The sequence below is a fragment of the Gallus gallus genome, chromosome 5, assembly GCF_016699485.2.
Source record: "Gallus gallus isolate bGalGal1 chromosome 5, bGalGal1.mat.broiler.GRCg7b, whole genome shotgun sequence".
Taxonomy (NCBI): domain Eukaryota; kingdom Metazoa; phylum Chordata; class Aves; order Galliformes; family Phasianidae; genus Gallus; species Gallus gallus.
The window spans coordinates 53,005,490-53,032,640 of NC_052536.1; the positions used below are offsets into that span (position 1 = coordinate 53,005,490).

The 27,151-nt window shown below is 44.6% G+C and overlaps 1 protein-coding gene across 1 annotated transcript in view; it reads left to right on the plus strand.

Moving 5' to 3' along the window:
• Nucleotides 1-3,049: 3,049 nt before the first annotated feature.
• KCNH5 (potassium voltage-gated channel subfamily H member 5) overlaps nt 3,050-27,151 on the plus strand; it is a 155,049-nt gene continuing 130,947 nt past the window's right edge. The window contains exons 1-4 of the mRNA XM_421414.7: nt 3,050-3,352; nt 15,221-15,344; nt 22,452-22,558; nt 26,598-26,726. Coding sequence (XP_421414.3) covers nt 3,280-3,352; nt 15,221-15,344; nt 22,452-22,558; nt 26,598-26,726 — 433 coding nt within the window. The 5' untranslated portion in view covers nt 3,050-3,279. The remainder of the gene's footprint in view (nt 3,353-15,220; nt 15,345-22,451; nt 22,559-26,597; nt 26,727-27,151) is intronic.

Here is a 27,151-nt window from a genome sequence, read left to right on the forward strand (position 1 = left end):
TTTAAATGTTTCTCCCAGCTCAAATGATTCTATGAATTCAGTGGACGCTGGACTGAGAATCTTCTAACAAAGTGGGACTCCTTTGCTCCTGGATATCTCAAGTCGGACGCTCACAATTACCAGATGATTCTGACCTTAATCTCACCGTGCCCCAGTTTCCTGTCTGATCCCTCTATGACAAGGAAAAAGGCAGAAGTTCACTGATGCCTACCAAGCACCAGGAGATTAGTGAAGAGCACCATGAAGAAATTAATTCTTCCATACTTGAGTGGAGTTTGGCTGGGGTCCCGGCAGCATGGCACAGGGCCACGTTGAATGAGAAGTGTAAAGGAGAAACGTTGAGCAGTTACCCATTCGCTGAGAACCATCCTGAGTGCATCCTAGATGTATAGCACACAGGAAGCCTGAATTCTTCCCGATTCCTGTGTGCTTGTCTCAGCCATCCACGCCTATCTGAATGCTGCTGCTTCATGCAAGTTCTGCACCCCTTTGCTTTGCACTGCCAAAGATAGTAAGGGATGGGAGCTCCATAACCTCTAGGTCAGGTTGTCGAGACTTACCTGCGCAACACAGCAGAGAATGAAGAATTCTCGCTGGTGCCAAGTCAGATACCAGCAAGTACTTTGGCTCTGAATTTTCATCAATATTTTCCATCAGTTCTTATTTTTATACCAGAAGTAACAACTTTTGTCAAGGTTGTATTGATTTCCTGTCTGTCAAACCAATTGTTCAAATTTTGAAAGGGGAACAAAACAAAAGATGGAGAAATAGGAAAGAGACTGTAATGTAATCCCTCTTCCCACCTTTTTTTTCCCCTCACCATTACTCTTTCTTGCTATTACCAGCTGTTAGTTACCTTGGCTATCATCAGCTGTTAAATACCTCTACATGCAGAGGTATTTCCTCCTTTGTGAAGTCTGCAGTCCCAAAAAACAATGAAGAAATCTAGACACATCTTCTGGCCATCTCCACCATAAGCTCTGAGCTCAGATTTCACCTGAATGGTGAAAGTACAGGAGCAAATTCCACTGCTTCTCCTGCAGCCAGCACGCCTCACACACCTCTCTCTGGCACCTGTTTCCCACCTCAGTCTCTATTTCAGCAATATACCCATAGGTGATGAGATACTGGAAACCAAACATTGTTAGCCTTGGAGATCGTAGACAGCTAATAATTGAAACTTGTGGATTATTATTTTTAAACTGAGAAGTCTCCAGTATGCACCTGGAGCCTCAAACATTGCCAAGGGATCCCATTGCTTTGTGCTGCTCACAGTACACTTGAACCCATGTGGGTTGGCCTCTGTGGGTGCCCATGCTGCCCCCAGGGAACAATTCTCATTACACGCAAACACAGACAGCAAAGGCAACACTGTGGGTTGGTTCACATGCTTTAACGGCTCAGGCCATTGGTGCAGATGATCAGAGCTCAGTGTCTGACCTACAGTTCTTCTAGGAGCCCCCTGAGTCCAGGGTGACGATTCCTCATTCATAAATTTGTGGGAAATACATGCTGTGGAGCAGAACTGTTTTGGAAACATTTAGTACTCCCTGGAGTAAAATAACCCTGTCCTGTAGGTTCACATTCAGAGGGTCAGCTCTTCTCCACATGGACATGAGCTGTGCAGTGTGCACTGGCTGTGCTTGCTGTGTGCCTGCTGCTCTGTGCACATGGGGCATTGGGCTTTATGTTGATATAGCAGGTGAAACTGGGTGAAGCCCAGAGCATGGAATGATTCTTGGACATGATGGAGACATTTAGGAGGGTCAACAAGGGTCAACAAGAAAGGGGTGGATGTGTAAATAAAAAGGCGTGTGTCTGGAGCACGGGGGATTTCAAAACAAGGATGGGAACTGAGTACAAGAATTCAAATTGTGTGGAACAGAGGAAACAGGTGAGCAGAAGCCCCAGCAATGCTGTACAGATAGGTCGGACACATGGTATTGCCTGTACACAGATATTTTCAATGTCTGTGGCTCATGTGAGTGGCATGAAGATGCTGCTGTCCACCTACCACCCACAAAAAGCCAGGTTTCCCTGTATGGGGCAGAGCTCAGCAGGAGCATCCTTCCAGCCACAGTAGTGGAGCTGCTCTTAGTTGCATTTGTTTAAGTGAAAGCAGAACCAGGTATCAGCTGGCAGCAGCAGTGGCTCTGGGGCTCGAAGCGCTGCTCCTGCAGCCCCTCCCGGTGAAGCAGAGCTCTTCAGCTCTAAGCAGAGGTTGTGTGACCTCAGCACAACTTTTTGGACCAGGGCCTAAGTAAAGGAAGGATGGGATGCTGGAAGCAGGCTGCAGAGTGCAGCACACCGGCCATGCCCCTGCCCTGGCACGCACTGCCTAGACAATCTAATAGCTACTTGCCATCGCCTTCTATGACCCTCCCTACTCTGTAACTGTGTGCAAAATGAGCAGAGGAAGAAATATGTGGAGAAATTCCTTCCGGGATTTTGCAAACCGTACCTTCAAGAGGCAATGTCCGAGCAGAGAAAGAACTGGACAGAGGACCGTGGCAGGGGCAGGAATCACCTACAGCTCGCACGGCGGTCAGTGCGGTGTCTGCACTGACTCATCTGCTCCTCCGGGGCTCCGGAGCTGCAGGGCAGTGCCGGCTCCCCGCATAAAAGGACAGAAAATAGGTCTCCAGCCCCAAACCTGCCTCCTTCTGCCTCTCCCTCGCACCTGCTTTCCCTGTAAAAAGGAGGAAGCCCCCAAAACTGGTTGATGGATTCATGCAAGGCCGGCTTTTTAGACACTTCATTGCACACGATGATTACTATTAGTGGGCAAAACACATCCGGCTTCCCTCTTGTGATAGAGCATTTTGTGGTCCGTTCGCCCCCGCTGGGAACACAGGAACGCCGTCGAAAAAAAGCAATTTTCAGATGAAAACCCAGGGGTTTGACGTTCTTTCTCTCGCTTTCGGGCAGGTCACAACTTCCCAACGGTACCTCGCAGACCCCATCTCGCCCTCCGCGGGCAGCACCCCCGTCGGTAGGAGCCCCGCGCCGCTCCGCCCCCGCTGCCCGTCCCGGAGCGGCCCGGCTGGGCGGGCGCGCAGGCGCAGGGGGGCGCGGGCGGCGGCGCTCGGCGGCGCCGTGCGCGGCGGGTCCCAGTCCGCGCTGCAGCCGCCGCGGGGGCGCCACTACCATGAGCGGCCGCGGCCGCCCCTGCGCGACTCACGGGCACCGGGCGCACCAGCCGCCTCCGGCCCCCCCCCGTCGTCGCCGCCGCCGCCGCTGCCGCCGCGCACCCCCGGCCCCCGAGCCCGGCGCTGCAGGATGCCGGGGGGCAAGAGAGGGCTGGTGGCACCGCAGAACACCTTCCTGGAGAACATCGTCCGGCGCTCCAGCGGTGAGAAATCCCCTCCGTCCGTCCGTCCATTCATCCCTCCATCCGTCCGTCGGTCCGTCCCCGTGGGTCCGTGCCAGAGCGGCGCCTTCAAGGAACGGCTCCGCCCGCGCTCCTGCCCCGTCCCCCCTCACCTCCAACATCTCCATGCGGCGGGTTCGGAGCGGGTTTGTTAAACCCTTTCTGAATATAAGCAGTCGTCATTCGCGTTTTTGACGTTCCCTCCACTCCTTCGGGTCGGTTTTTCCTCCTCTTTCCTCTTTAGTTCTCTAAGAATTGGCCTTGCGACCGTTTTCAAAGTCTTTGTGACACTTTAAAGTGCGTGGCAAAGGTACTGAGATGAGAGAGCGACTGCAGTTCGGGGATGATCATCCCGTACAAATCGGTGGGGAACTGCCGGCAGCTGCTCCTCTGCCCGGCGGATGCCCACAGCTCCGACGTAGAGCTGCAGGAACGATTCCCTGCTGCCGGAGTTCACTTCACCCTTTGAGCAAATTGCAAAGCAGCGGCAAAGAGCGCTGTGCACAGCTCCGGTAGTTACGTGGTGGCTGTGGGCCATCTCACAGAGTTGGGTTGACGGTTGGGTCGGTTGATCTTAGAGGTCTTTTCTAATCTCAGTGTTTGTGTGTTGGTGTAGGTGCTGCTTTGCCCAAGCCTTGTGCTGCTTCCATCCCTTTTCTAACCTGTTTTTTTGTGCACTGGCACTGCTGAAACACAAGTGCTTGCATAAATGTTGTTTGCTAAAAGACTTCAGCTTTGCAACTGCTGAAAGGTTTCTTGGAGAGCCCAAGCTTAGGGCAACCCATGGATGGGAGTGGGAGAGGTGGGCAGAATGGGGCGTTGGAAAAAGTTCCCGTATATATTATTACTGGAGTCACTAATGTGATGTGAAGTCCTGCTTGGAAGTGTTTCCTTCCACCTTGCTATTCCTCAGCTCTGGATTTGTCTCACATTCCTACTAACGTAGCCTGGTGTGCTGGATTGAGTCGATTTTGATGGCAAAGAATGAATTAGCGATTCATTGATTTCCATAGAAGGAGTGGATTGAAGACTTAGAATTTGTTTAAAGGCATTGCCCAAAAATGCTGTCATGCAGGTTTCCACCCTCTCCTGCTGCCTGCATCAGCTCTGTGGTCAGCAGCTGACTGTCAAGCTCTCTAGCTGCACATCACTGGAGGCTAATTTCCTGCAATAGTGCATTATTTACCAGAATACTAAATGCAAGCTTAATTAATAGGGTTTTACGTAGCACTTTCCCTCTGATAATTTGAAAGTGCCAAGTGGAGTTTAATTACACTCCACAGCTCCTCATGGAAGAGGACACACACAGGCGTTCCCGATGCGTTCTTAGATCTGTGGCTCAGACACCGCAGTTGTTGTCCCAGAGGTGTGTGGGAAGTCGGGGGCACAGCTGGGGACAGGGTTTGGAAGCACCATGCCTCTGAGTCGTGCTCTAATTAAATCACATGTCCTCCCTGCTGAGGGCTCAGGAAGGCTCTGAGATGTCAGAAAACAGGAAAACTTAGACAGCTTTGGAACGTTACCCTTTAAAAAAACACCTATTCCTCACCCCAGATTTTAGACTGACCTAATTTGGGAGCATAAATCATGCTGGTCTGGTCTCCTTTCTGCTTTTTCTCTGCTGAAGTGTGATGTTACAGAGGCAAATCTGGACTGTTGGACATCAGAGCAAGAAGTGGATTGGGAATCTGTTTTTTAACTCATGTTAGCGATCAGTGTTGTGCACCGAAACATGATTTAGTTCTTATTTTTGTCATCCAGGTCACAGCCTTATTTGGCCTTTATAGAAATAGTAATTTTCATTGGATTCAGCTCTGCTTAATCCGAACTTAATGGTGTCCAGTAGAGCAAATCTGGTTCAAGTATCTCCTGCCGACACTCAGTTGAAGGCACGGATTTGGGCTGCTGACCATGTCCAGGCTTTCCTTTTCATGCTTGGATTCACCAGCTCTGAAGGGGTTTTTCAATGTCAAGTTGAGGAAGAGGAGAAAGGAAAGACTGATGGTAGCTTTTTGAAACACATCTTGAGCATCCTCAGAGCCTTTCCATCATCGTTCCTGGGTAAAGAACACTCTGTTTTGAGATTGCTCTCACTTACACAATCCCATCACACTTGACCGTAAATCTTTTCTCAGCATCCAGGGGAAGGCTTGTAGATAGAGATAATATCTTCTTTTAGGCCAACGGATACAGCTGGAAATATGAGGTATTTTGGCAGGCAGACTCTTCATCAGGGCTGAAATGGAACCGGTGGATTTCAAAATGAAACACAGGTGCAGACAAATTAGTTGGAATTGGCAGAGATGGATCCAAACAAGAAAGCGTTTATAGACAAAACTGCAGCGGTTTTTAAAGCATGGAATGTCAGAGTGGACCCAGCAGGAACCGAGTGTGGTGGGCAGCCTGGTGCTAAAAGCAGCCATGGATTTGATTTTCAGCGTTACTTGGGGGATTTGCTTTTTAGGAATGTTGTGAACCTACAGCATTTGGCTGCAAATGAGGTTAAAACTGGGAGAGAAGCACTCCCTGTGTGTCGGTGATGGGCTCAGCATCTGAGAGCCCTGCAGGAGGAGATGGGGTGAGCATGGCTGCACGGAGGGACTCAGACCCCCAGAGCACACAGAGCTGTCTTCAGGGTAATCAGTGCGCTCTGTGCAAGTGTGTTTTAGTTCCTTTTTTTTTTTAGCACAGTAAAAATGCACAAAGTAAAGCTCTTATCTGAGGCTCCCAAGGATTGATGGGATCTTGCAGCAGCTTTGGCTGTGCCCTGGGTCTGGAGAACACCAGGTGTTCTGCTAAGCTGAAAGAAAATGTGTTTTGTGGGAGCAGCGCTTTAAATCACATTAAAGGAACTGCTTGCTCCTGCCACTGGTGTTTGGGGCTTTTAATAAGGGCCTTCCTTAGGGCAGGGTTGGTTCTTAAGATGTTCTCAGCAGTCCGTGCCTGTTATTACTGCTTTTGTTGGTTGCTCCGTCCATGCTGGTGCTGACCTCGGCTCAGCAGCGTGGGTGCAGATTTGGGTAAATCCAAGGAGCAGGGCTGGACTTTGTGTGCTTATCCCAGAAATCCATCAGATCTCATGGGCAGAGAGGTGTGGAAGGCAAAGACAGACAGAGAAGACAGACAGATCTTGTAGCAGCAAAAGCATTGAGCTTCTACTTATGCCTATGCTGTGTTAATGGCATAAATTCTTTCTATAGCTGAGGTTGAGTTTGGAAAAAGGTTAACTCTGGGACTTTGTGGTCACATGCAATAAAAGTGAGAACAATCTAATGAAAGACAAATATGATAACAGTCGCCATTATTCCTTATTGTTTCTATTGCAGTAACTGTTAGAAAAAGAAATATTTCATGTCTTTCACAAATGTGTTTTGACTCTTGGGCTGAACTCATGGCTCTGTAAGGAATTTCACCATAAAAGTTAATGCAGGTTGCATTCAGTTTCTGGCCTCTCACAGCCTAGAAACATGTTCCTGCACATCAGCTCCCTCAGACTGAGCTTTGTGCCCTATTGGGTGCCTGTGAGTTTGAGTAAGGCATCAGCCTGATCACAGGTTTTGGAGTGCAGGTTGGATGAGGCAACCTGATCTGGTGGGAGCCAACCAACCCACTGCAGGAGGTTGGGTGGGCTTCAAGGTCCCTTCCAACCCAACCCATTGATTCTGTGATCCAGGAAGAGGAGGCAAGTGAGTATCCCACACGTAGTGCTAAGATACTTTCTCATTCTTATTAGCATGGTACTAATGGTAAAGTAAGTGTCTGCTGTCTCTCCCACTACTCTGTGCAGTGTATCATAGAATCATAGAACAGCCTGGGTTGAAAAGGACCACGATGATCATCCAGTTTCAACCCCCTGCTATGTGCAGGGTCGCCAACCACCAGACCAGGCTGCCCAGAGCCACATCCAGCCTGGCCTTGAATGCCTCCAGGGTTGGGGCATCCACAGCCTCCTTGGACAACCTGTTCCAGTGCGTCACCACCCTCTGGGTGAAAAACTCCCTCCTAATATCCAACCTGAACCTCCCCTGTCTCAGTTTAAAACTATTCCCCCTTATCCTATCACTGTCCACCCTTGTATGCATACCTGAATTCTTACAGACACGGTGACATAGCATTGTTCCCACTGGACACAATACACATAGGCTCTTTCCCAGATTAAATACAAGCTGCATTTTCATCTGATCCAAGTTGAATTTCATTTGGTGCAGAGAGAAAGATCTTCAATGCAAATTACGTCAGGTTTACAGATGTCTGTTATTAGGGGTCTCCTGCAATAAAAACCCTGGCCCTCAGCGCTTAGCTAAATTATAGAGTATCCTGGGTTGGAAGGGACCTTAAAGATCACTGAGCTCCAGCTTCCTGCTGTGGGCAGGGTTGCTGACCACTGGATCAGGCTGCCCAGGGCTCCATCCAACCCAGCCTTGAGAACCGTAACGATGCTGTAAACCATGGGGCAGAAATTTCTACCCTCCAGTTCCACTGGCTGTGGGGAAGTGGCTGAAGGGATGACCACAAGTTTATATTGTTGGGGTTTTCTTTGGCACAGGGCTGTGTTTGCAATTTCTTTGGCTGCAGATGGCCTGCTGATACAGAAATCAATGCAAAGCGAGTTTATACACGAAGCAGCATTACTAGCTGACACTTCAGAGTAGTTTTCAATTGCCCTGTTTTCATAGAATCATTACGGCTGGAAAAGACCTCTAAGGTCACCTAGTGCAGCCATCTACCTATCACCAGTACTGCCCACCAAGCCGTGTCCCAAAGTACTCCATCTACCCTTCCCTTAAACACCTCCAGGGATGGTGACTCCCCCACGTCCCTGGGCAGCCATCACTGCTCCTTCTGAGAAGAAATTCTTCCTAATATCCAACCCGAACCTCCTCTGGCACAACTTTTGAGGCCATTCTTTCTTGTTCCGCATCCTGAAATGTAAGGCGTATGTGATGCCTGCTGAAACTGGCGTCGCTTTAAGTGGTTTAACTCTTGATTTTTCTGTGTTTTCTTATTTTTAATCACAACGACTGTATATCATCGCATTAATTTACGCACTCGAATAATGCCATGTGGTTTGCAAAAGGAATAGCTGGCTCTCTGAGTGGAAGCCTCGTAAAATAGGAGCGTTACCTTTTCAATACTTCTTCCTGCACGTCTCTGGGATCGGGCTGGGGTGGGACGGCGTTCTCCTATGGGATCCGGGCGCTGCCGGGCGCTGCCAGCAGAGGTCAGTGCGAGCGCTGCGCCGCTCCCAGCCGGTACTGAAACGGGAGAGGAGAGCAAAAGGCAATCGCTGATTTCTCGAGCAAACCTCTCCGTGGGAAGGAGTATGCAGCCAGAGGATAATGTCAGGAAGTTAAGTGAGCTGTGGAAAGGCATTTAATTAGCCTCTTTAACGGAGGTGCTGGTCGGTGGTTAGCCTGGGTTTCGAGTTATTCTCCTGGTGAGCTAAGGAAACAGGGTTTTGTGGTTTGGTAAAAAATTAAGTAAAGGAAGAAGGTTTTGGACGTAGCTTCCTGATAATCTGCTTTTCAGAAAAAAAAAAAAAAAGTCAATGTAAAAACCTTGTTTTATCAGCACATTCAGTGCCCGGCTGCGTTGCTCAGCGTTGCCTAACCTGGATGGGGGGGCCCAGTTCTGCACTGCGCTCAGTGCTGGGGGCAGCCCTGTGCAGGAGTGCCTGGAGCAGCACCCAGAGCGGGGCTGGGGCTGAGGTGGTGGAATCATCATAGGATCGTTTTGAGTTGGAAGGGACCCTTAAAGGCCATCTGGTCAAACTCCCTGCAGTGAACAGGGACACCTACAGCTCCATCAGCGCTCAGCCCCTCCAGACTAAACTTGAGTGTCTGCAAGGATGGGGCATCCCCGTCCTTATTGTCAAAAACTTCTTTATATCCAGTCTAAATCCCCCCTCTTTTAGTTTGAGACCATTTCCCCTATCACAACAGACTGCTGTAGACTCTGCCCCTTCTTTCTTACAGCCCCCCTTCAGATACTGAAAGGCTGCTCTCAGCTCTCCCCAGAGCCTTCTCTTCTCCAGGCTGCACAGCCCGAGCTCTCAGCCTGTCCTCGTAAGGAGGTGGTCCATCCCTGGGACCATTTTTGTGTTCCTCCTTTGGATGTGCTCCAACAGGTCCATGTCTCTCCTGTACTGAGGACTCCACAACTGGATGCTGTGCTCCAGGAGATGCTGAGGTGCTCTGCATCAGCCACATGTGGACACCTGCACAAGGAGTGGTGCACAATTCTGTGTCAGAAGTGGTTTTTGGACTTTCAGCTGTGCGCTGTGAAGTTGCAGCCATGGCTGGCTGTAGGCTGAGTGTTTGCAAGATGAGCAGCTGCCATTGCTGTGATTTTTGTCATCTGGGAATGTGAAGCAAGCATGCTCATTTGTATCTAGCTAGAGATGTGGGTTTTGGTTGCTCCCTGAGGATGCTCGTGTGCCGTCTGCATGCTCCAGCTTAAATTTAGCCTCACAGTATCTATCTTGTGCTCAGTGTGATTATAATAGGGAACAGATTTGGCAGTGGCATTCAGAAGGTAACTAGCACAGGTGAGGATTAGCCTAACCACAGGATGAGTGAGAATGTGGTAGGGAACTTGTGATGAGAACTGAATGAAATGCCATTTCTTAGGCAACTCTTTGCAACCTTCTCTTGTCCTTATTGATCTGAAGCTCTTTCTGAGGTCAGCGAAGTTGTGCTGCAATAAAGGAGGAGGACTGTGATAAATGATTAAAACTAGCTTTTAAACTTTTCGGAAGGTAAATTCCAGACAGATTCTAATCCTTAAGTTGCTTGCTGAATTGCTGAAAGCTGCTGCGTTGCCAACCAAGTGACTTACATGTGGATTTAATACCTCAGCCAGCGTTGGATTACTTCTAGGAGAGGAACAGCAATTTGGGGAAGGAATTAGCTTTGTCAGTGCGGTGGCATCTCGCTCTGGGTTTAGCTCTCCATACCTTTTCATAATGTATTAAATAAAAACAACGGTAGTACAGAAAGGTGACGTAAAGAGTTTGTCCTTCGGGAGATTATTTCTCGGGGAACGCTTAACGTGTTGGATAAATTGGATGACACTGATGTTTTGTGTGCTCTAAAGACACCAGGGAAATAACAGCTTTGTTAGGAAACAGCAGTGTGGTTCTGCTTGGCTGCTTCAAGCAGTTTGTCTGCAGCTGACCCCAAAGTTGGAGGAGTGTTGGTGCCAGCCCAGGCTGATGATAGGCTGCCCGGAGAGGCAGTGCAGTCCCCTTCTCTGCAGATATTCAAGACCCACTTGGATGCTTTCCTGTGTAACCTGCTGTAAGAACTGCTTCAGGAGGGGGTTGAGTTGGGGGATCTCTAGAGATTTTTTCAACCCCTGCAATTCTATGATGCTGTGATTTCAGAGGGCTGGGTGCATGCAGGTGTGTCCTGGACGTCAGGATTTTCTGCTGAATTCTACAGGGATGCGTTGAGCATAGGGCTGGATTCACTGTATTCAAACATCAACAGAAATGTATACAATCAGGGCTAAGACTTGTTTAGAAGAGCTGAAAGAAAATAAAACCGCGGTGTTTTATAGGAGTCCCCTCCCCAGCACAGCTACCAGGATCCCCACCAGTTTTCCAAGCTGATCTAAACCAGATTGCACCAATAGGACCCTACGTGGTTGTAAGCAGAGCCGGTCAGCAGCACTTTAAGTGGCTTGGTGCTTTTTAAAAGACAACATGAGCAAAAAAGGCAAATTCCAGGCGTTGCACAGCGCCCATCTGCTCCATGCTGCATTTGCTCCATGCAAGAAGGGCAGGAATTCAGAACGATGGCTCAGTGTGAAATTGTTCAAGTTAGGCATTTATTCCGTGATGGAAGCACTGCTTCTTTTTATTAATATCATTATTTTTGTTCTGCTACTGCTTCTTTTCTTTTCAGCATCTTTTCAATGGTGACTTTTTTAATGGTGACTTAGTTGCATCTTTCCTTGGGAAGGGATGGAATTCTGACGTGGTGATTGAAGCAGTTTTGTTCACAAGTGATTCCCAAGCATTCTTGAGGAAAGATGATTAGAGGCAGCGTTTCTCACTTGGCTAAACATATCTCCTGCAATGATTTAGCTGTACTTGCTCTCCTTTGATTACGTAACAGGAATTTTACACTGCTTTGGGCGTTTTGGTGGTTAAAAAAATGGCTTGCATACTATGGTCATTTTTTTTTTTTAATAAAGAAAAGAACAAAATGAGCCTCAGTGCTGGGTTGAGTATCAGCTGCTGCAAGATAGGGTAAGATTAAAGGCTTGCTGCTGTACAGCATGAGTTCCTTTATACAACAGAGCCTTTTTGCAAAGCAGAAGTACAGGAACAGCAAATGCAGTGCCTTTAACAGTTGTTTACCTCAGCTGTGTTTTCCAAATCTGAAATTCTGCTGTGTGCACTTAATATCCTAATTCCTTGCCATCTGTATTAACTTTGTAAGTGGGAGAGTTATGTGGGCTAATAAAGAGCCTGCTGACTTCCTAAGAGGAGCCTAGCAGCTCCAAGAAGGGCATGTCTGCTGCCTGAGCCCTGCTTCCCTGCTCTTACAGGCAGGCACTGGTGTCCACAGACTCGTCTGGTTGGACAAACCTAGGACCTACAGATTTGTGCTGCAATATTTCAGAAGGGGGGGGGGGGGTGGGGTGGAGGAAACGATAGTTGAAGGGAATGACATCAAGACAAGCTTATAAATAACAAAAATTGACTTCTGTCTCAAAGGAAATGGAGAGTGGAAATGTATTTTCAGCACATCGGAGAAATCCAAGCAAGAATGAATGTTAATCGTTAGGCTAATCGTTATTCTGGAAGTTTTGGAGTTAGCTGCGTGTTAATCTCTTCAGAGTGCAATATATCACCGTGTGATAATTCGGCTTACAGGTGCACAGTTTTGCATGTGGAATCAGACCACTGTTCTGCCAGAATTACTGCCTGCCTTCAGCAGTGCCAGAGAAAACAGTGCCAGTACCCAGAGAAAACTTCTTCCCAGCCTCTACCATAAAGTGCTTGTGAGACTAGGTGCTGCTTGATGTGGAGGGCAAAGACAGATTTATCTTTGTGAATACCTCCGATTTCATCTTAAAAAACATCTAATTTTCAAAATATAGCTCTTTCATCTTGAACTCAACAGAACATCCCAGTGCTAGTCTCTGAGCCTGGGCCTTACCTTGCATACCTCTATGGGACTCAGCTGTGGCATCACCCCAGCAGGGCAGGGCTCCTTGTATTGGAGCTGCTGGCAAATGGGGCCTTGAGGAAGACACACGGGGTTGTGCTTGAAAGGGTTCTTGGGCTTATCCTTGGTGCTGCTCCGTGCCAACTGGACCTGGAGAAGAAATGAAATTTTCCTAGTCCTTGCCTCTTAAACCAGTTCAAGCGGCCAGATGGAGATCCAGCAGACTGGAATTTGCTGTAGTCAAATTAATGGACGTGCAACTGCAATGGACCTTTTTTAGTAAGGAGACCATATAAGTGAGTGACAGAAGTATGGAAGTTGAACATGAAGATGGTTTTAGTCCAAGGCTGGCTATTAGGACCCAACTCTAGAGGAAGCGACTGCAGAAATGGTCTTTCACAGGTGGTTAGTGATAATGATGTGGTGCAAAGCATCCTCTCCTCAAACTACCCAGAACTCACAAACTGCTAAGTAATGTTCTTCACCGTGCACCAAAATTATGCTCTAAAACAGAGTCATATTAGAAACTCTGCAAGAAGTCACTGCTGAGGTTTCTGAGCAGAGACTGACTGATGTAAAATTAAATCTGTCTAGAGTTTTGATCTGGAGAAATTACAGAAATAGGGAAGAATGAGTATGTGTGCTGGGGAAAGTGACATGACTACCAGTAAAATGTAGGGTATGCATGGAGTCTTGAAAATGCTGAGACTTGGGTACACAATAAAACCCCAGGGTCAGACATTGACCTGCTCTTCCTTTAATTTCATCAAGCTGTGTCACTGAACAGAGGTATTCATGAAACATGGATTCATATAGCTTTGTGCCTGCCTTAGGTTTGTTGGTCTTTAACAAGATGCAAACGTTGACTCGAGTTTTATTTGATTGGAGCAGGACACGTGTGTATTCACATGCTGAGCATGGATGAATAAGTGCTGTTTGCTATAGAAGGCAAAGATTTCAAGACAGGGTTATTGGCCTATGGACTGTGCTTCTATGGGGAGCATCCAGATGTGCACACGTCCTTGAAAGAGTGTGAATATCTGCTTCCTGTAATTGCCCAGGTTGTGCTCATTGTATCTGGATACGAGAGCAAAAACTTGGTGAAGGATAACCCAATAAAGAAACCTCTTTGCAAATCAAACCTTGCTTTGGCTAGAGGACTAATACTGGTTGTTGCTAGCAGATGATGTGTACTCAATGTCTACTGCTGGTTGTAGAAACTGCATCTTCCCTTAGGCTGAAAAATTTAAAGATTTTTAAAGTTGGCATTCAGGTTCAAGACTATTTGTGATGGATTTAAATGAATTCTTTAAGCCTGTGAGCTTAGGAGTGTTAGATTTCACAATCTAAACTTCTATTTCTCATGTTGGTTGGCTTTAAAATATTTTTCAGTTGACTTTTGTGTAGGAAGTCTTCTGATTTTTAGATTATTATTTTCCAAATATAGGTTTAGAAAGGAAAAAAAAAAAAAGAAATGACAGTTGTGTTTTTTTTTTTTAATATGCTCTCCTTGTTCAAAAGAATAATGCTTGAATAACATATGCTGCAGTTATGTCACAGATGCTGGGAAGGGAGCGTATAGCTCGCAGAAACCCGGTATCATATTTATGTGAAAATAATGTGTGCACCTGAGTGTATGTCTGTAAAAGTAATTTGCATAACCATTCTTTGGCTATTAAAAGAAGAATTTGTAAGAATTCTCTTTAATTTTTTTTTTTTTCCTGGAAAACTGTTGAAAGGAACCTCTCCTATCGTTTCTATACAGCAGGGATTTTAACAGGGACGTTGTAATGCATTTTAGCATAAACAAATGGGCTGGTGTTAACACTTAGTTCCACAGCAACCGTCACAACGCAACTGGAAATTACAATTGAAAATAAGCAAAGCTTTGTATATCATCACAGACTGCAGCTTGAGAATCTCTACTAAGTGATATACTAAGTGAGAATATTATTTTTGAAACAACGTTACAGTGTTGATGAAGATAAAATCCCACAATGTGTTTAAACAAGATGAGTATTTCCTTCCTTAGAAATGCTTTTCTAAAAGCAGAGATGGAAGAATACCTCCAAACTAGTGAATACAACTATTTTAGGACTAACTCGTAATGTGTTGGTGCCAGTCCGTGCGTATAAAACTGTAGGCAATGTCTGAAAAAACAGATGATTGAAGCAGTATTTAAACCTGAGTTCAGCCTCCTAAAAATACTCCTTGCTCATATTTGTGTATTGACAGCAATTGGTACGTGCTGCTAGGAGGAACCAAGCCTACTTTTTTTGCGTTATGGTGTAGACTGTAACTGGAATTTGATGTGTTTTGTCTTATTTCAATGCTTATCAAAGGAGGAGTTTACTTGTCTTAGGCAATAGTATCATCATTGGTCTTGGAGCACGTATGGTTCAATAACATCGTTTCAAATTAATTCAAGGTTAATTTCATGATATATATACATATAAAATGAAAATGATATTACTGAAGCTATTTGTTCTACTAAAAGCTGTCCTCTTTCATCACAGTTTGGCTTCTGATGCCCACTTTGATTTCAGTCCTCTCTGAAACTTCCCGATGGAGGTTTTTACCCTGAATAACTCAGCGTCTGCTGTATAACACGGAGGATATATATGTGCTTTGCCACTGACAGCAGCCCTTTCTTTTTCTTCTCTTCTTTTAGAATCCAGTTTTTTGTTGGGAAACGCCCAGATTGTGGACTGGCCTGTAGTTTATAGTAATGACGGATTTTGTAAACTCTCTGGATATCATCGCGCCGACGTCATGCAGAAAAGTAGCACTTGCAGGTAGGTTGTTCGCTGCTACTTGATGCACTTCTACAGTTACAATCCAGGGAGAAAAAGTAGGTTTTGGAAAAGGATTTATAGGAGAGTTGTTTTGCAGAAATGAATATACTGGTAGTTGGCGACCCTGCACATAGTAATGGGGTTGAAACTGGATGATCCTTGTGGTCCTTTCCAACCCAGGCCGTTCTATGGTTTATGATTCTATGATATGGTAAAGCATGTAACTGTGTGCATTCAGTTGAGCACCTTGTTGACTGGTGCCCAGTAACATAATGACCAGTTTTACCAGGATTAACAAACTACTCAAATACTTCGGTCCCTTGCTGAAAGTGGGGGCAGTTCTTTGAGTCCTGCAAGACTTAATCCTACATTAAAAGAAAGCTAAATTCCAATGTTTTTTTATTATTATTATTATTTAGAGCATCTACAAATTTAGTATGCTTCACTTGAGCCACTATTGAAATCAAGACAAATCTGCTTGGTTTTGAAATTTCTGTCATCCTCTGGCAATTGCTTAAATGCAGTGAGCATTGCAGCAGTAAATACTGTTCAGTGGGAAAAACATTTGGCAAATTTTAGCAGTAAATGAGGATCAACCAGAGGTGTTCGTGAAGCTGGGGTAAATATTTTGAGGGTTTAGACGTCATTCTTCACTCATTTGAAATCTGTCCTCATTAATATCAGTATGAATGCATTCTAATGATCTGGTAAAGAAAGTGAGATATTGAAGTGATACATTTCAATGGCTATTCTAGTAGATTTTTGTAAATTCTCACTCTGGAAGGCCTGCAGTGTGCTACTCTGTTGCTCATATTGCTTCCTGTTATTATACACACACTGAGAGGGCACAGTGATGTGCAAATGGCATCTTTATTCCCAAGATGGCGATTAGGCTGATGATGTATTTACTCTGAGCATTGCAGCTTTATGGCTTTTTTTTTCCCCTTTGTTGGTGGTCTTTCAGGAGTGGACAGCTGTAATTTATGGTTGGATGTGCATCTGCGCCTGCTCTGCTGCATCCTTTAAAAGGAAATGCTGTGGGGAAAGACTAAATCTCTAATGTGTGTGTGGGTGGGCGAGGAAAGTAACCAGGAGTGGTGGAGGCAGAAAGGAATGACTGAGATACCAGTTTGTGTAGGTTTTCCCTTGATGGTTCAGGCAATGACCAGCTCTAGGGCCCTGGGAATAGCGGGCTGCGTATTTGCAGGTGTGAAATGCTGATGTGTGGTCGTTGCTTTTGTCTGCAGGGAAGAGGAAAAGCCTTGGGGGTCCCAGGTTGCTCTTTGCAGCCAGGTGTCCTCTGATGGGCAGTGGAGGAGAGATGGGCACGTGCTGCTGACATGAAATACTCATTCACGTGGCAGCAACCGAGTCGGTTACGTGATGAGGCTGTAGGGAACAGCGTTATCGCAGCTATCCCAAATATGCTTACACTTGCTTTGCTCTCTTAAGCTGGGTCTGTTTCTCTGTGAGCCAGTGCTCTAGTCTGTGCATGTTTAAGTCATTACACACACAAAATGGGATTTTAGGAAAATGTTGGGAATAGCTTTAGCAATACCTCACTGTTAATAATTCTCCTGTGCCTCTGAGGGGACCAAAAGTTTTAATTCATCAGAGTGCCCTTTATGAATGTGATGGACTCTATTTGGTAAGCACTCTGTTTTGGCCGTATTCAGGTGAATTAAATGGATTCAAATGCGAGAAGAAATGATTGTGGAAAATGGATCTGGTAGCAAAGATATATATTTTTTTCTTTTATGTTAATTCTACATATCCATCTCTGGATTTTGGAGGGACTTCTCTACACTGAAAGCATGGCCAGCACCTCTTTTGTGTATGAGCCTTAGCTGGTGGAATTATACTTACAGTGTGATATTTCTTGCTCCGTAGTAGACATCCCAGTCATTGCAGAGGAAAGCTGAGCTGGAGAGGCGTTCAGCATGGTCTGACCAGCAGCACACACCCTTGCAGAAAATTTCTTTGGGTCTGCCCTCTAATGAAGAGCTGTGTGGCTGTCTGAAATGGAAAATGGTCTTGAGGCCAGTAGTGCCTTCTTAGCTTTACTTAGTAGAATGCCATTGTAGGTTTTAGGTATCCGGACCTATTATTTATGTTATTTTCCAAGTCAGATTCTCAGTCCTGATTTGCTACGTTGGACTGAGATTGTTGCATTATGCATAAGAAATAATTTATACAGAATGTTTGCTTTCCTGTTCTAAGGCAAATGTTTTGGGATAAAGAGCGTTGAGATGCCACACTTTTATTACAGGATTTGAAAGGATCTGTTTCTAGAGCTTGTTAATGCCAAAAATCTAACAAAAGAAAAATACACAGATGAAATCAGTGTCAATCTAGACCTTGATACAAATTGTTATCTACTTATCATGAGGGTGATACAGGAAAAATAAAACAGTTGTTCAATTACTTGCCCTTACCTATAAAGTATAGCACCTTCACATCAGTTTTCACCCATCCCTTTCTCCTGAGTAGTCCAGCAGTAATCACTCTATCCTATTTATATCTGTCACATGCCATACTATACACTGGGGCTGCTCGTTTGTTGTGATGTTTGGTCTTGATTGATACTGGAATGGATGTGTGGCCTTGCATTTGTGAATAGTTTATGATCCAGCTCAGGCAGCCAGGTAGTCCCACAGCCAGCTGGTAAGTCCTCTGATTCTTGCTCTTCTCCCATCTTTTTAATTAGCAACAATATGTGCATTGGCAGGAAAATCATGCTGAAATACCTCAGTAGAGGTGCCAGTCAGTCTCTTAGTTTCATGAGCACTGTATGAAAAGCAAGGTGCATATCACGCTTCTTGAATGTTGCACGATGGGGTCAGTGTGTGTGTTCTTTCTGGGGGCACAGTACACCAAAAAATGGCAAAAGTAGCTGGAACAGAATATATGATAGAAGTGAATGCTAAAATGCACGAGAATTTTAGCTGGAAAAACTTGTGTGCTTGTGAAGTGTTGTGGTGCCAAATGAAAAGGAGCTGCCAGTTCAGAAGGAAACGGGAGGGCATCTGCAATTGCAACACCTCTGACATTCAATTAACTGTGCCAAAGTCCTTGTCTGGAGGTGTGCTGCTAGATTAACCAGCGTGTAGGAGAACCACTTGTTTCATGCCCAGTTGCCCATGGACATGACAATTTATACTGTGATGGGTACATTGAAAGAATAAACAGCTCTAGGCTATTAAAACCCCATTAAATGCCACAAATAATATCAGTATTTAAAATTGTTTCTTGTCAGTTAAGTTCAGTCTTCCTGGCAAACCTTCAGAAGAGCAGGCACCCTTGGGTGGCAGGTTAGTAGATCTGCACTGCCATTTTGCACTTGGCTTTTGCCCCAGGCTTTGTTCTCCTTACCCTTCCTTGCACCTTGAGCCTCACATCAGCATGGGAATAGCTGGATGCTGCTTTTGTTTTTAATGAGGAAACTTGCTCTGAGACCCGTTTGTGTGTTGCCTTCCAGCTGTACAGTGGGAGTAAATTGGATCTGCTTGCTGCAGTTGTTTACAGGTTGCATTTCCACTGAAACACTTGCACGGCTCCTCTCAACATCTCTGTCCTCCCTTGTTTTGATTTACTGCCACTGCAAGTGAGATAAAATGTCTGAGAGTCCTGGCTTCCTTGGAGCTAATGGCAAAATTCCCACCTTGCTCAAAGAAAAGGGGTTTTGCACGGTGGGTACAGTATGCCAGACTTGAGACAAGTTAAATTTGATACTGGGATGTTGCCTGTTAACTGATGTGCCTCTGTTAACTGATGTACCTCTGTGAGAAGACCCTCTGCAATGTCAAAGCTGTGCACAAAAACGTTTCTGAGCTCACCAGTGAGACCCAGGGACCTGCGCTACTTCTCCTTGGGAATGAGGCCTGCTCCTGAACTCACGGAGTTGTGGGGCTATTGATACATAGAACAGTATTTGCTATTCCTCTTGAGTAGACCTTGGTTGCTTTTAATTGATGTCTTTTCATCCAACACTTCTGGATAAACAGAGCTGTTAGCTGGATGTGGGTTCATATGCCTTCCATGTTTCATCTGCCCTCTTATCTGGCAAATTCCTCTCAAACAGCCTCAAACATGCATGCATGCACTGCATACAAGGAGCTCCTCCAGTGAGGCTCCTCTGGATTCTAACAAAGGACATGGGAGCACAATGCAAAGCTTCAGATGTGGCTTTTTTTTGCATGGAGAGATGCTTTCAGAGGGAGGCAGAAGGAAAGGCATCTGAAATGGCAAATGGCCTGTTGCAGAGATGGGGAAATGATCTAAGATTGTTCCTTTCTCTGAGTATTTCAGTAAGCTTTGTTTCTCTTTGATAAGTCTGTTTTCTAGATATTAAGTTCCCCAGTAGCAGGCTGGCTTTTATATTTATGTCTTGTACAGTTTGCACTGAAGGAACTTGACAAGCAGTAAATAACAAAAATATGAGGCAGAAAAAGACAGAGTGATTGACTGAAGAAGTAGGAGTCCCTCCATGTATACAAAATAGGACAGATTAAATTAAACCTATGATAAGCACAGATCTTATATAACCTGCACAGTGATTGGCTTGGAGGCTATTTTGGTGCCTGCTAGTAAAAATTGGCTTCTGAAAAATAGTTATTTCCTTCTGCAAGCCTTTTAAATGCCTCTTTATATATGAAAATAATGCAAGATTTGAATTTTACAGATTTATGACAATAATAGGCTGATGTTGAAACATGAAGTTGGTTAAATTTTTAATTTATAGAATGGCTTAGGTTGGAAGGGACCTTAACAATCATCTAATTCCCACCCCCCTGCTGTGGACAGGGCTGCCACTCAATATGTAAGGCTGCCTAGGGCCCCATCCAACCTGGCCTTGAATGCCTCCACGGATCAGGCACCTGAGTAAAGAATTTCTTCCTAACATCTAATCTAAATTTTCCCTTCTAGGAGCCTTCTCTGCCCCAGACTAAACAAGCCCAGCTCCCTGCAGCTTTTCTTCATAGCAGAGATGCTCCAGCCCTCTGAGCATCTTCATGGCCCTCCTCTGGACCTGCTCCAACAACTCCAAGTCCCTCTTGTACTGGGGGCCCCAAGCCTGGATGCAGTACTCTAAATGGGGCCTCATATGGGCAGAACAGACAATCTCCCTGCCCCAGTGCCACCCCTCTGTTGATGCAGCCCAGGATACTGTTGGTTGCAAGTACACACTGCTGGCTCATGTCCAGCTTTCCACCAGGTAGACCTAACTGGTGTAGGCCACCACATGTAACATTGAGGATGGTTTGACATTTTAATACTAATTAATGCTGACTTTCTGTATTCTAAAGCCGTGTAAAGTCATACGCTTTAACAAATTTTCGTTATTTTTTCCTTTGAGACTTAAGAGAAATGCTTTTAAGCCTTGAGATGACAAGAAAAAAAACAACACCCAGCTCTTATTTTGTCTTGCAGATTTGAGCAGTCTGCTTTACCTCATCAGTGCACTGAAAAGGGTTAGACTTAGAGAGAAAAGCATTCAAACTTTTGCTTGTTGCCAGCTCGTGTATAAATGTATAAAACAGTATTGGCTGAGCTGTGGAAGGAAAGGCAGGCCATTTGAAAGCGAGCAGCAAGCTGTGTTTTGCATTCCCTGAAGAGGACTATGTAAGTTAGTGATGTGTGGTACCTTAATGAAGCCTCCTCCCCAGCAGAGTTCTGTCCTGACATCCGTCACCGCACAGACATCTCCATTGCTTTGCTGCCCCAAAGCTGACAATACTATACTGTGGGAGCAGCCCTTTCACCTCCCTGGGCCAGTTGTGTAGAGAAGAGATTCACTGTCCAGCCTTCATTGAGTATTTTAAGGTTTGCCAGGGCACTAATCACTGTGCTGTTTTATTGTTTCTTTCAGAACAGTAGGTGTAAAATAAATGTTAATTGAACCTCCGAAGGTCTGTTTATCAATAAAAGGGAAGCTGGATTTAAACCGCAGCGGCACTGATAGCCTTTCTTTTTCCCTTTCGTATTCACAGGGCTGTGTGTTGTAGGTTTCAGCTGGAGCTCAAAATGTTTGTGAACAAAGAAGATGGAGGGGGGGAGTCTGATCAGTGAGAATTGTATTCATCCAAGTGTCTGAAAGCTTTTATGCCGCGCTCCATTTTCCTTCAGTTCTATAATTGGGAATTTGCACAGAGCAGTCTTCACCTATTTTTAATCCAGGGGAGATGACAAGAAAAGCCTGGCAGTTTTCTCATAAAGGCTTTCACAAGTGAGGTCACTGGGGGTGGGTTTACTTACACCAGTTGAAAGTCTGACCTGGAAAAGAGAGCAAAGATGAGGTGGTCGAGGCCCAAGAAATAGCAGGGCTAAAATTAGGTTTTTCTAATCTTTGTGTGGAGAGGGATGAGTCTTCAAAAATATTTCAATGTTTTTCCATGTTTTCAGTGAAATAATAAAGAAATGTGGTGTACTGTAAGAAAAAATGCGACTGTGTGTGGTTAGTAATGCAGATATAGCTACAGTGAGACAACTCATATGCTTGCTTTCTGAGTGAATTCTCAGGCAATTACAGTAATTAGTTCTTACTGGGTAATTCCTACCTCAATTTGTAACTGGTGTTTAGATAAAGGATTCTGAACGTCTTGTTGTCCCAGATGCATGTTGGCAAGATTAGATCTGCAGCCATCAATACTGGTTCAGCTGACAGCTATTACCTGTTGCAGGTCCTAGTCTTCCTTCAGCATCCTTTTTGAGGACTGAATGAAATTTGGGATGTTTTAAAGGTTTTACTCAGTAATCTCCAATTTCACAGCAATAATCTCATGGCCTCAGGCTGTGGCAATAATGGTTTTATGGGCTATCAGCTCTTTTTCTAACAATATGCCCTTAAAGATATGCTCAGAAAAGCACTTAATGAAACGTTAGATGACAGCAAATACATCTACTTTACAGAAAAAAGGCAGCAATGGTTACTTACTGTTGTAGGTTTTGTAACAGCCTTGCGACACTAACTATTGAAATGAAAGTAAATGACAGTTAAACTATGGTAAATGACAGTGAATAACATCCCCAATGGCTATGCAGTCTGAGGTGGCTGCTTGTTGTTTTGCTTGTCTAGCAAGAAGAGAGAAATCTTTTTTTCTTTTTCAGTTTTATGTATGGTGAACTGACAGACAAGAAGACCATTGAAAAAGTCAGACAGACTTTCGACAACTATGAGTCAAACTGCTTCGAAATTCTCCTCTACAAGAAAAACAGTACGTATATATTTGTGTACTGTGTTGGGAGCGATAATGTATACTTGTTATATATACGTTTATACTGTGATATAATATATCTGTGATACACTATATTTATCACTGTTGTGAAGGGGCAAGGGGAAATGGTTTCAAACTACAGACTGCAACAGGTCTGGATATAAGGAACAAGTTATTTGCAATATGGGTGGTGAGGTGCTGGCAAAGGTGATGGCCTTTAAGGGTCCCTTCCAACTCAAAATGATTCTATGATAACGTGCTATAATATATTTAAGGTATGTAATGGGTATTTATGTATATTATAATATATAGAGAAGTGTATAACTGTATAACAGGCTAAAATGGTCATTTTGACATACAGATAAATTTGTGTGCAAGATACGGGGAAGAAATGGGTATTTTGATCACGACCGCTGAGGATAAGAGCTCATTTTTTAAAGCAGAACAAGTGTTCAGATTGCCAGGGCTAGCAGGTGTTTCCTGGTATCTCAGATCTGAATCCGTTTCCAGAATACGTTTAATTTTGAAGATTGTGTTCTGGAAGGGAATCTGACTGGGCGTTATGACGAGAGGAAGTTCTCAATGAAGTTTCCCCTCAGGGAACATCCCCAAATGTGCAGAAGTGAGAAGCCATTCCCTGATTTTGTGAGTGGTTGCTCCCAGAGGTGGAGCTGCCTCTGAGCTGTGAGCCCTGGGGAAAAAGCTGGCTATGCCTGGTTGCCCTTTTCACTGCAAACTCACATAAACCCTTAAAAACATTGAAGAGAGCATGCAGGATGCCTCAGCTTCTCAAAACGTACTCCTGTGCTTTATTTCTACCTTTCCTTTTTAAACTAAATCTTCCTGTATGCACACTTAAACGATAGGAAGCATCTTCAGATTCTTGCAATTCTGCTTGCTTTAAAGCATCTTAGTAAACACTAATTAAAAAGAGAAGTGGCTCTGAAGTCTGGCTGCTCCTGTAAGTGCCCGTGATAACTCTCCAAGCGACCTCCTTTCAGTTTCTTGGCTTATGGACATATTCCCTAGATTTTCTGTCTACCTGCCCAGTTCCTGTACAAGTCACCTGAGCACCCTCTCACATTATGAAGATTTAGTGGGACAGACCCCTGTTAAGTTCTTTGCAGGTGATGGTGCCCAGCACCACCATGCCTGGTGTCCAGGTGACTGTGGAAGATTTCAGCCTTTCCCCAACCCTGGCTTCTCTGTTTAATTGGGATAGCAGCTCCTGCTTGGCATGGGCCAATTCTAAACCAAGTTCCTTTTCATTACATTTAAATCTAAAAATTGGAAAGTCTTCTCTTTGTCACTGTTCTTTAACTACCCAGTTATTTTTTTGCTCTGAGTTGTGCATTGCTTGCTTGATCTTGATGGTGTTTCAGGGATTTATTGAGCTGCCTTAATAAAGTATTCACCTTTGCCCAAATCTCTAAGCCTGTACTTTCTGTAAGATATGCAGGATTACAGAATGACTTCATGGAAAAAACACTCATTCTTCTTTTCAGCCTTGAGGAAGTTCCCAGCCATAATATGTTGCCAGCTTCTTCTCCATCACCCAAAGCCCAGAACTTCAGCCTCTTGCTATCACTAGTAGATAGGTTCACCTTTTGGCTCCAGTTCAGCAACTGGCTTGCATTGGGTTTGCTTCCATCTGTCATATACCAAGCTTTGTGAAAGAAGGGTCTTCAAGAAACTACTTGCTTCTCTTCCAGGCTGAACATTGGAGCAGACAGGGAATAAATAATAGTATCTGTTGGTGTGAGTATACTTCTGAAGAATTTAGAGTTACTGTGTAGAAAGGCTTATGTTTCTCATCTGCAGAGACCTTGGACTGTTTCTCTCCTGTGTGGAGCTTGCAGTGCTCACTGAGCACTTTCCCACCTGGTGATGCAGTGGCACAGACTGCCCATGGACAGGTGGAGTCACTGTCCCTGGGGGTGTTCAAGAACTGTGGAGATGTGGCACTTAGGAACATGGTCAGTGGGCATGGTGGGGATGGTGTGTGGTTGGACTACATGATCTTAGCGGTCTTTTCCAACCTTAATGATTCTGTGATTATGTAAGACTATAGCTCCAGAAGTGCTATATATTTTTTATTTTGTACTACAGCCCTTCCTTTCTTATTCATTCCTTTATGTTTTCAGCAAAGGGAGATCTTGAAATTGAGAAATTCCTTTCTTATCCTCCTGTCCTCTCACACAGTGATGATCTTTGAGAGCTGTTGTTCTCAGGCATCGTCCATAGGGCTGCTGCCTTTGCATGCACCCTTAATGTTTTAACCCAGTTAGCAGTTTTCAGGTGCAGATCTTCAAGTTTGCTACAGATTTCTTCTGTTTTAATGCATTCCTTCTTGTATAGCTCTCAGCTCTACCCACCTAGCTATTAAGCACCCGTGTAGGCATGTACATGTATATATGTAATATGCAGGAAACCTCCTTGCCTACTTTTGAGCTCCTGCCCAGATTGCAGCTTTGACAGCGCTACCTACCTTGCCGCTGTCTTTGATTTTTAGCAGTGCTGTTGTACAGGTTATTTTGCCTACTTTTGGAGCTTTTCAAAGGGTGCTGTTGAGTTGCCAGGTACAAATGAAAGCACAGCACCACTCCAGAGAGCTGCAGCACTCTTTCTTAGAATATATGAAAAGAGCCTTTTATCTTGAGTTAGCAACTGGGAATAGAAAGAGTCAAGTAATCAGCATAATGGCTCTGGAATTACCACCAAAAGCAGTTTCCTGTCTCCCTCACCTCTCCAGTTTGCTGTCATTGAGATATTGCTTTAATCCCAATAGAGCAGTGCTGAGTTTTACCATGAACCCTTGTGGATTTTGACCATCCCTACAGTAGTCCTGTTCTGAATAGGTTTTAGTGACCTCTGGGTGTCCATCACTCGGTTCCTGGCGCAGCTCCCAGATGGATATGGTATATTAGAGGAGATTTGAAGGGGCCAGCAGTGCCCTGGGGTGTCAGGGAGTGAGCAGCTTGTTTCAGTGTGCCAGCACTCAGGCTGGCATTCAGAGAGCTTAAGGAAAAAAAAGCCTTTATATCACCTGGATGAAAGCACTTCAAATCCAAAAGATAGTGAGCTGACTCTGAAGGCATTTGTTGGGCAGCGAGTGGAGGTATTGTAAGGCTGGGAACATGCAGGCTTGGAGTTTTGTCTGGTGGCATGCAGCTCTGACACTCATGTCCTTGCAGATGAACAGGGTATTTCTCAACAAATGTTTGAAGTCTTTTAGGGTTTTGCCCATTGCAGAGCAGACCTGCATGTACCTGGGGAGCCTGCCACAACGAGAAAATGGAGGATGTGACCATAAACACAAAATAAAATCAAATCTGCTTATTTGTCTAGTTAGGACATTTAGATGTCTGAATTAGCTTGGGTTCTCTTAAATAACAGAGTAGCATCAAGTTGGATATTAACCATTCAGTTTGGATATAAGGAAAAATTTCTTCTCAGGAAGAGTGGTGAAGTACTGGCACAGGCTGCTCAGTGAGGCAGTGGAGTCACCATCCCTGGTGGTGTTAAAAAAACAAAAAATGTGGAGATGTGGCATTGAGGGACATGGTTAGAGGGCATGGTGGTGGGCACGGGTTGAGGTTGAACTGCATGATCGTATTGTTTTTTTCCAACTTTAACAATTCTATGATATTTGAAGCATTTGGCAGTGTACTCCGTCAGTTTTGGTTTCAGGTGTCCCATATTGTGTGAAGGAGCATTCAAAGCTATCCTCAGTCTGTTTTTTTTTTCTTAACTGGCTACCCTGCAGAGAAACATGGTGGGGAAGACCAAGGGCAAGTTCTGTCTCTTGTTATGGACTAGTTAGATTAGTAGCATTACCCCCATTGAAGTTTAAGAATGAGAATATGTTGTTTTGCATTGAGGAGGTAAAATGAAATATCTGGTACATGTAGTTTAGGATCACATCTAGGTATTACTACTGTTTTATGTGTTTTATATGATGTATAAAGTATCCTATGGACAGGCTGGGGGAAGACTGTGCTACACCACAGTCCAATGTCACCTTTCTTTTCTGCTCCAGGAACCCCAGTTTGGTTCTACATGCAAATCGCTCCTATAAGAAATGAGCATGAAAAAGTGGTTTTGTTCCTGTGCACTTTTAAGGATATCACTTTGTTCAAGCAGCCAATAGAAGATGATTCAACAAAAGGTAAATATGAAATACACTATTATTATTTTTTTCCGTAATTGGTTAAGTACATGTTCAGACTTAGTCATGTCTCATGGCTGTGATCTGTATCTTGCTTTCAGGAATTGTTTTGTGACCTGTCAGAGTTTAGATGCCATTTTCATAAATGATTGATTAGAATTGAAAAATAAATCATTGTGAGTGGAATATTCCCTAGCAGTGTTTTGCCAGAGCTGCAAACCTTCTTTTCACTTTGTAATATCAATGTTTCTTCACTGTGGCTGGTATTTGCTAAAAAATGGCATGATTTTTAGTTCCTGTATTACTATGTTGCTTTGGGAGACCTTCTAGAGATCTACTATTTTCTATTTATCAAAAATAATGTCAACTTCTTTGCTTTGAAGTGTTGGTCTTACCTCCCTTTCTTGTTCTTGGAGCTGAGATAC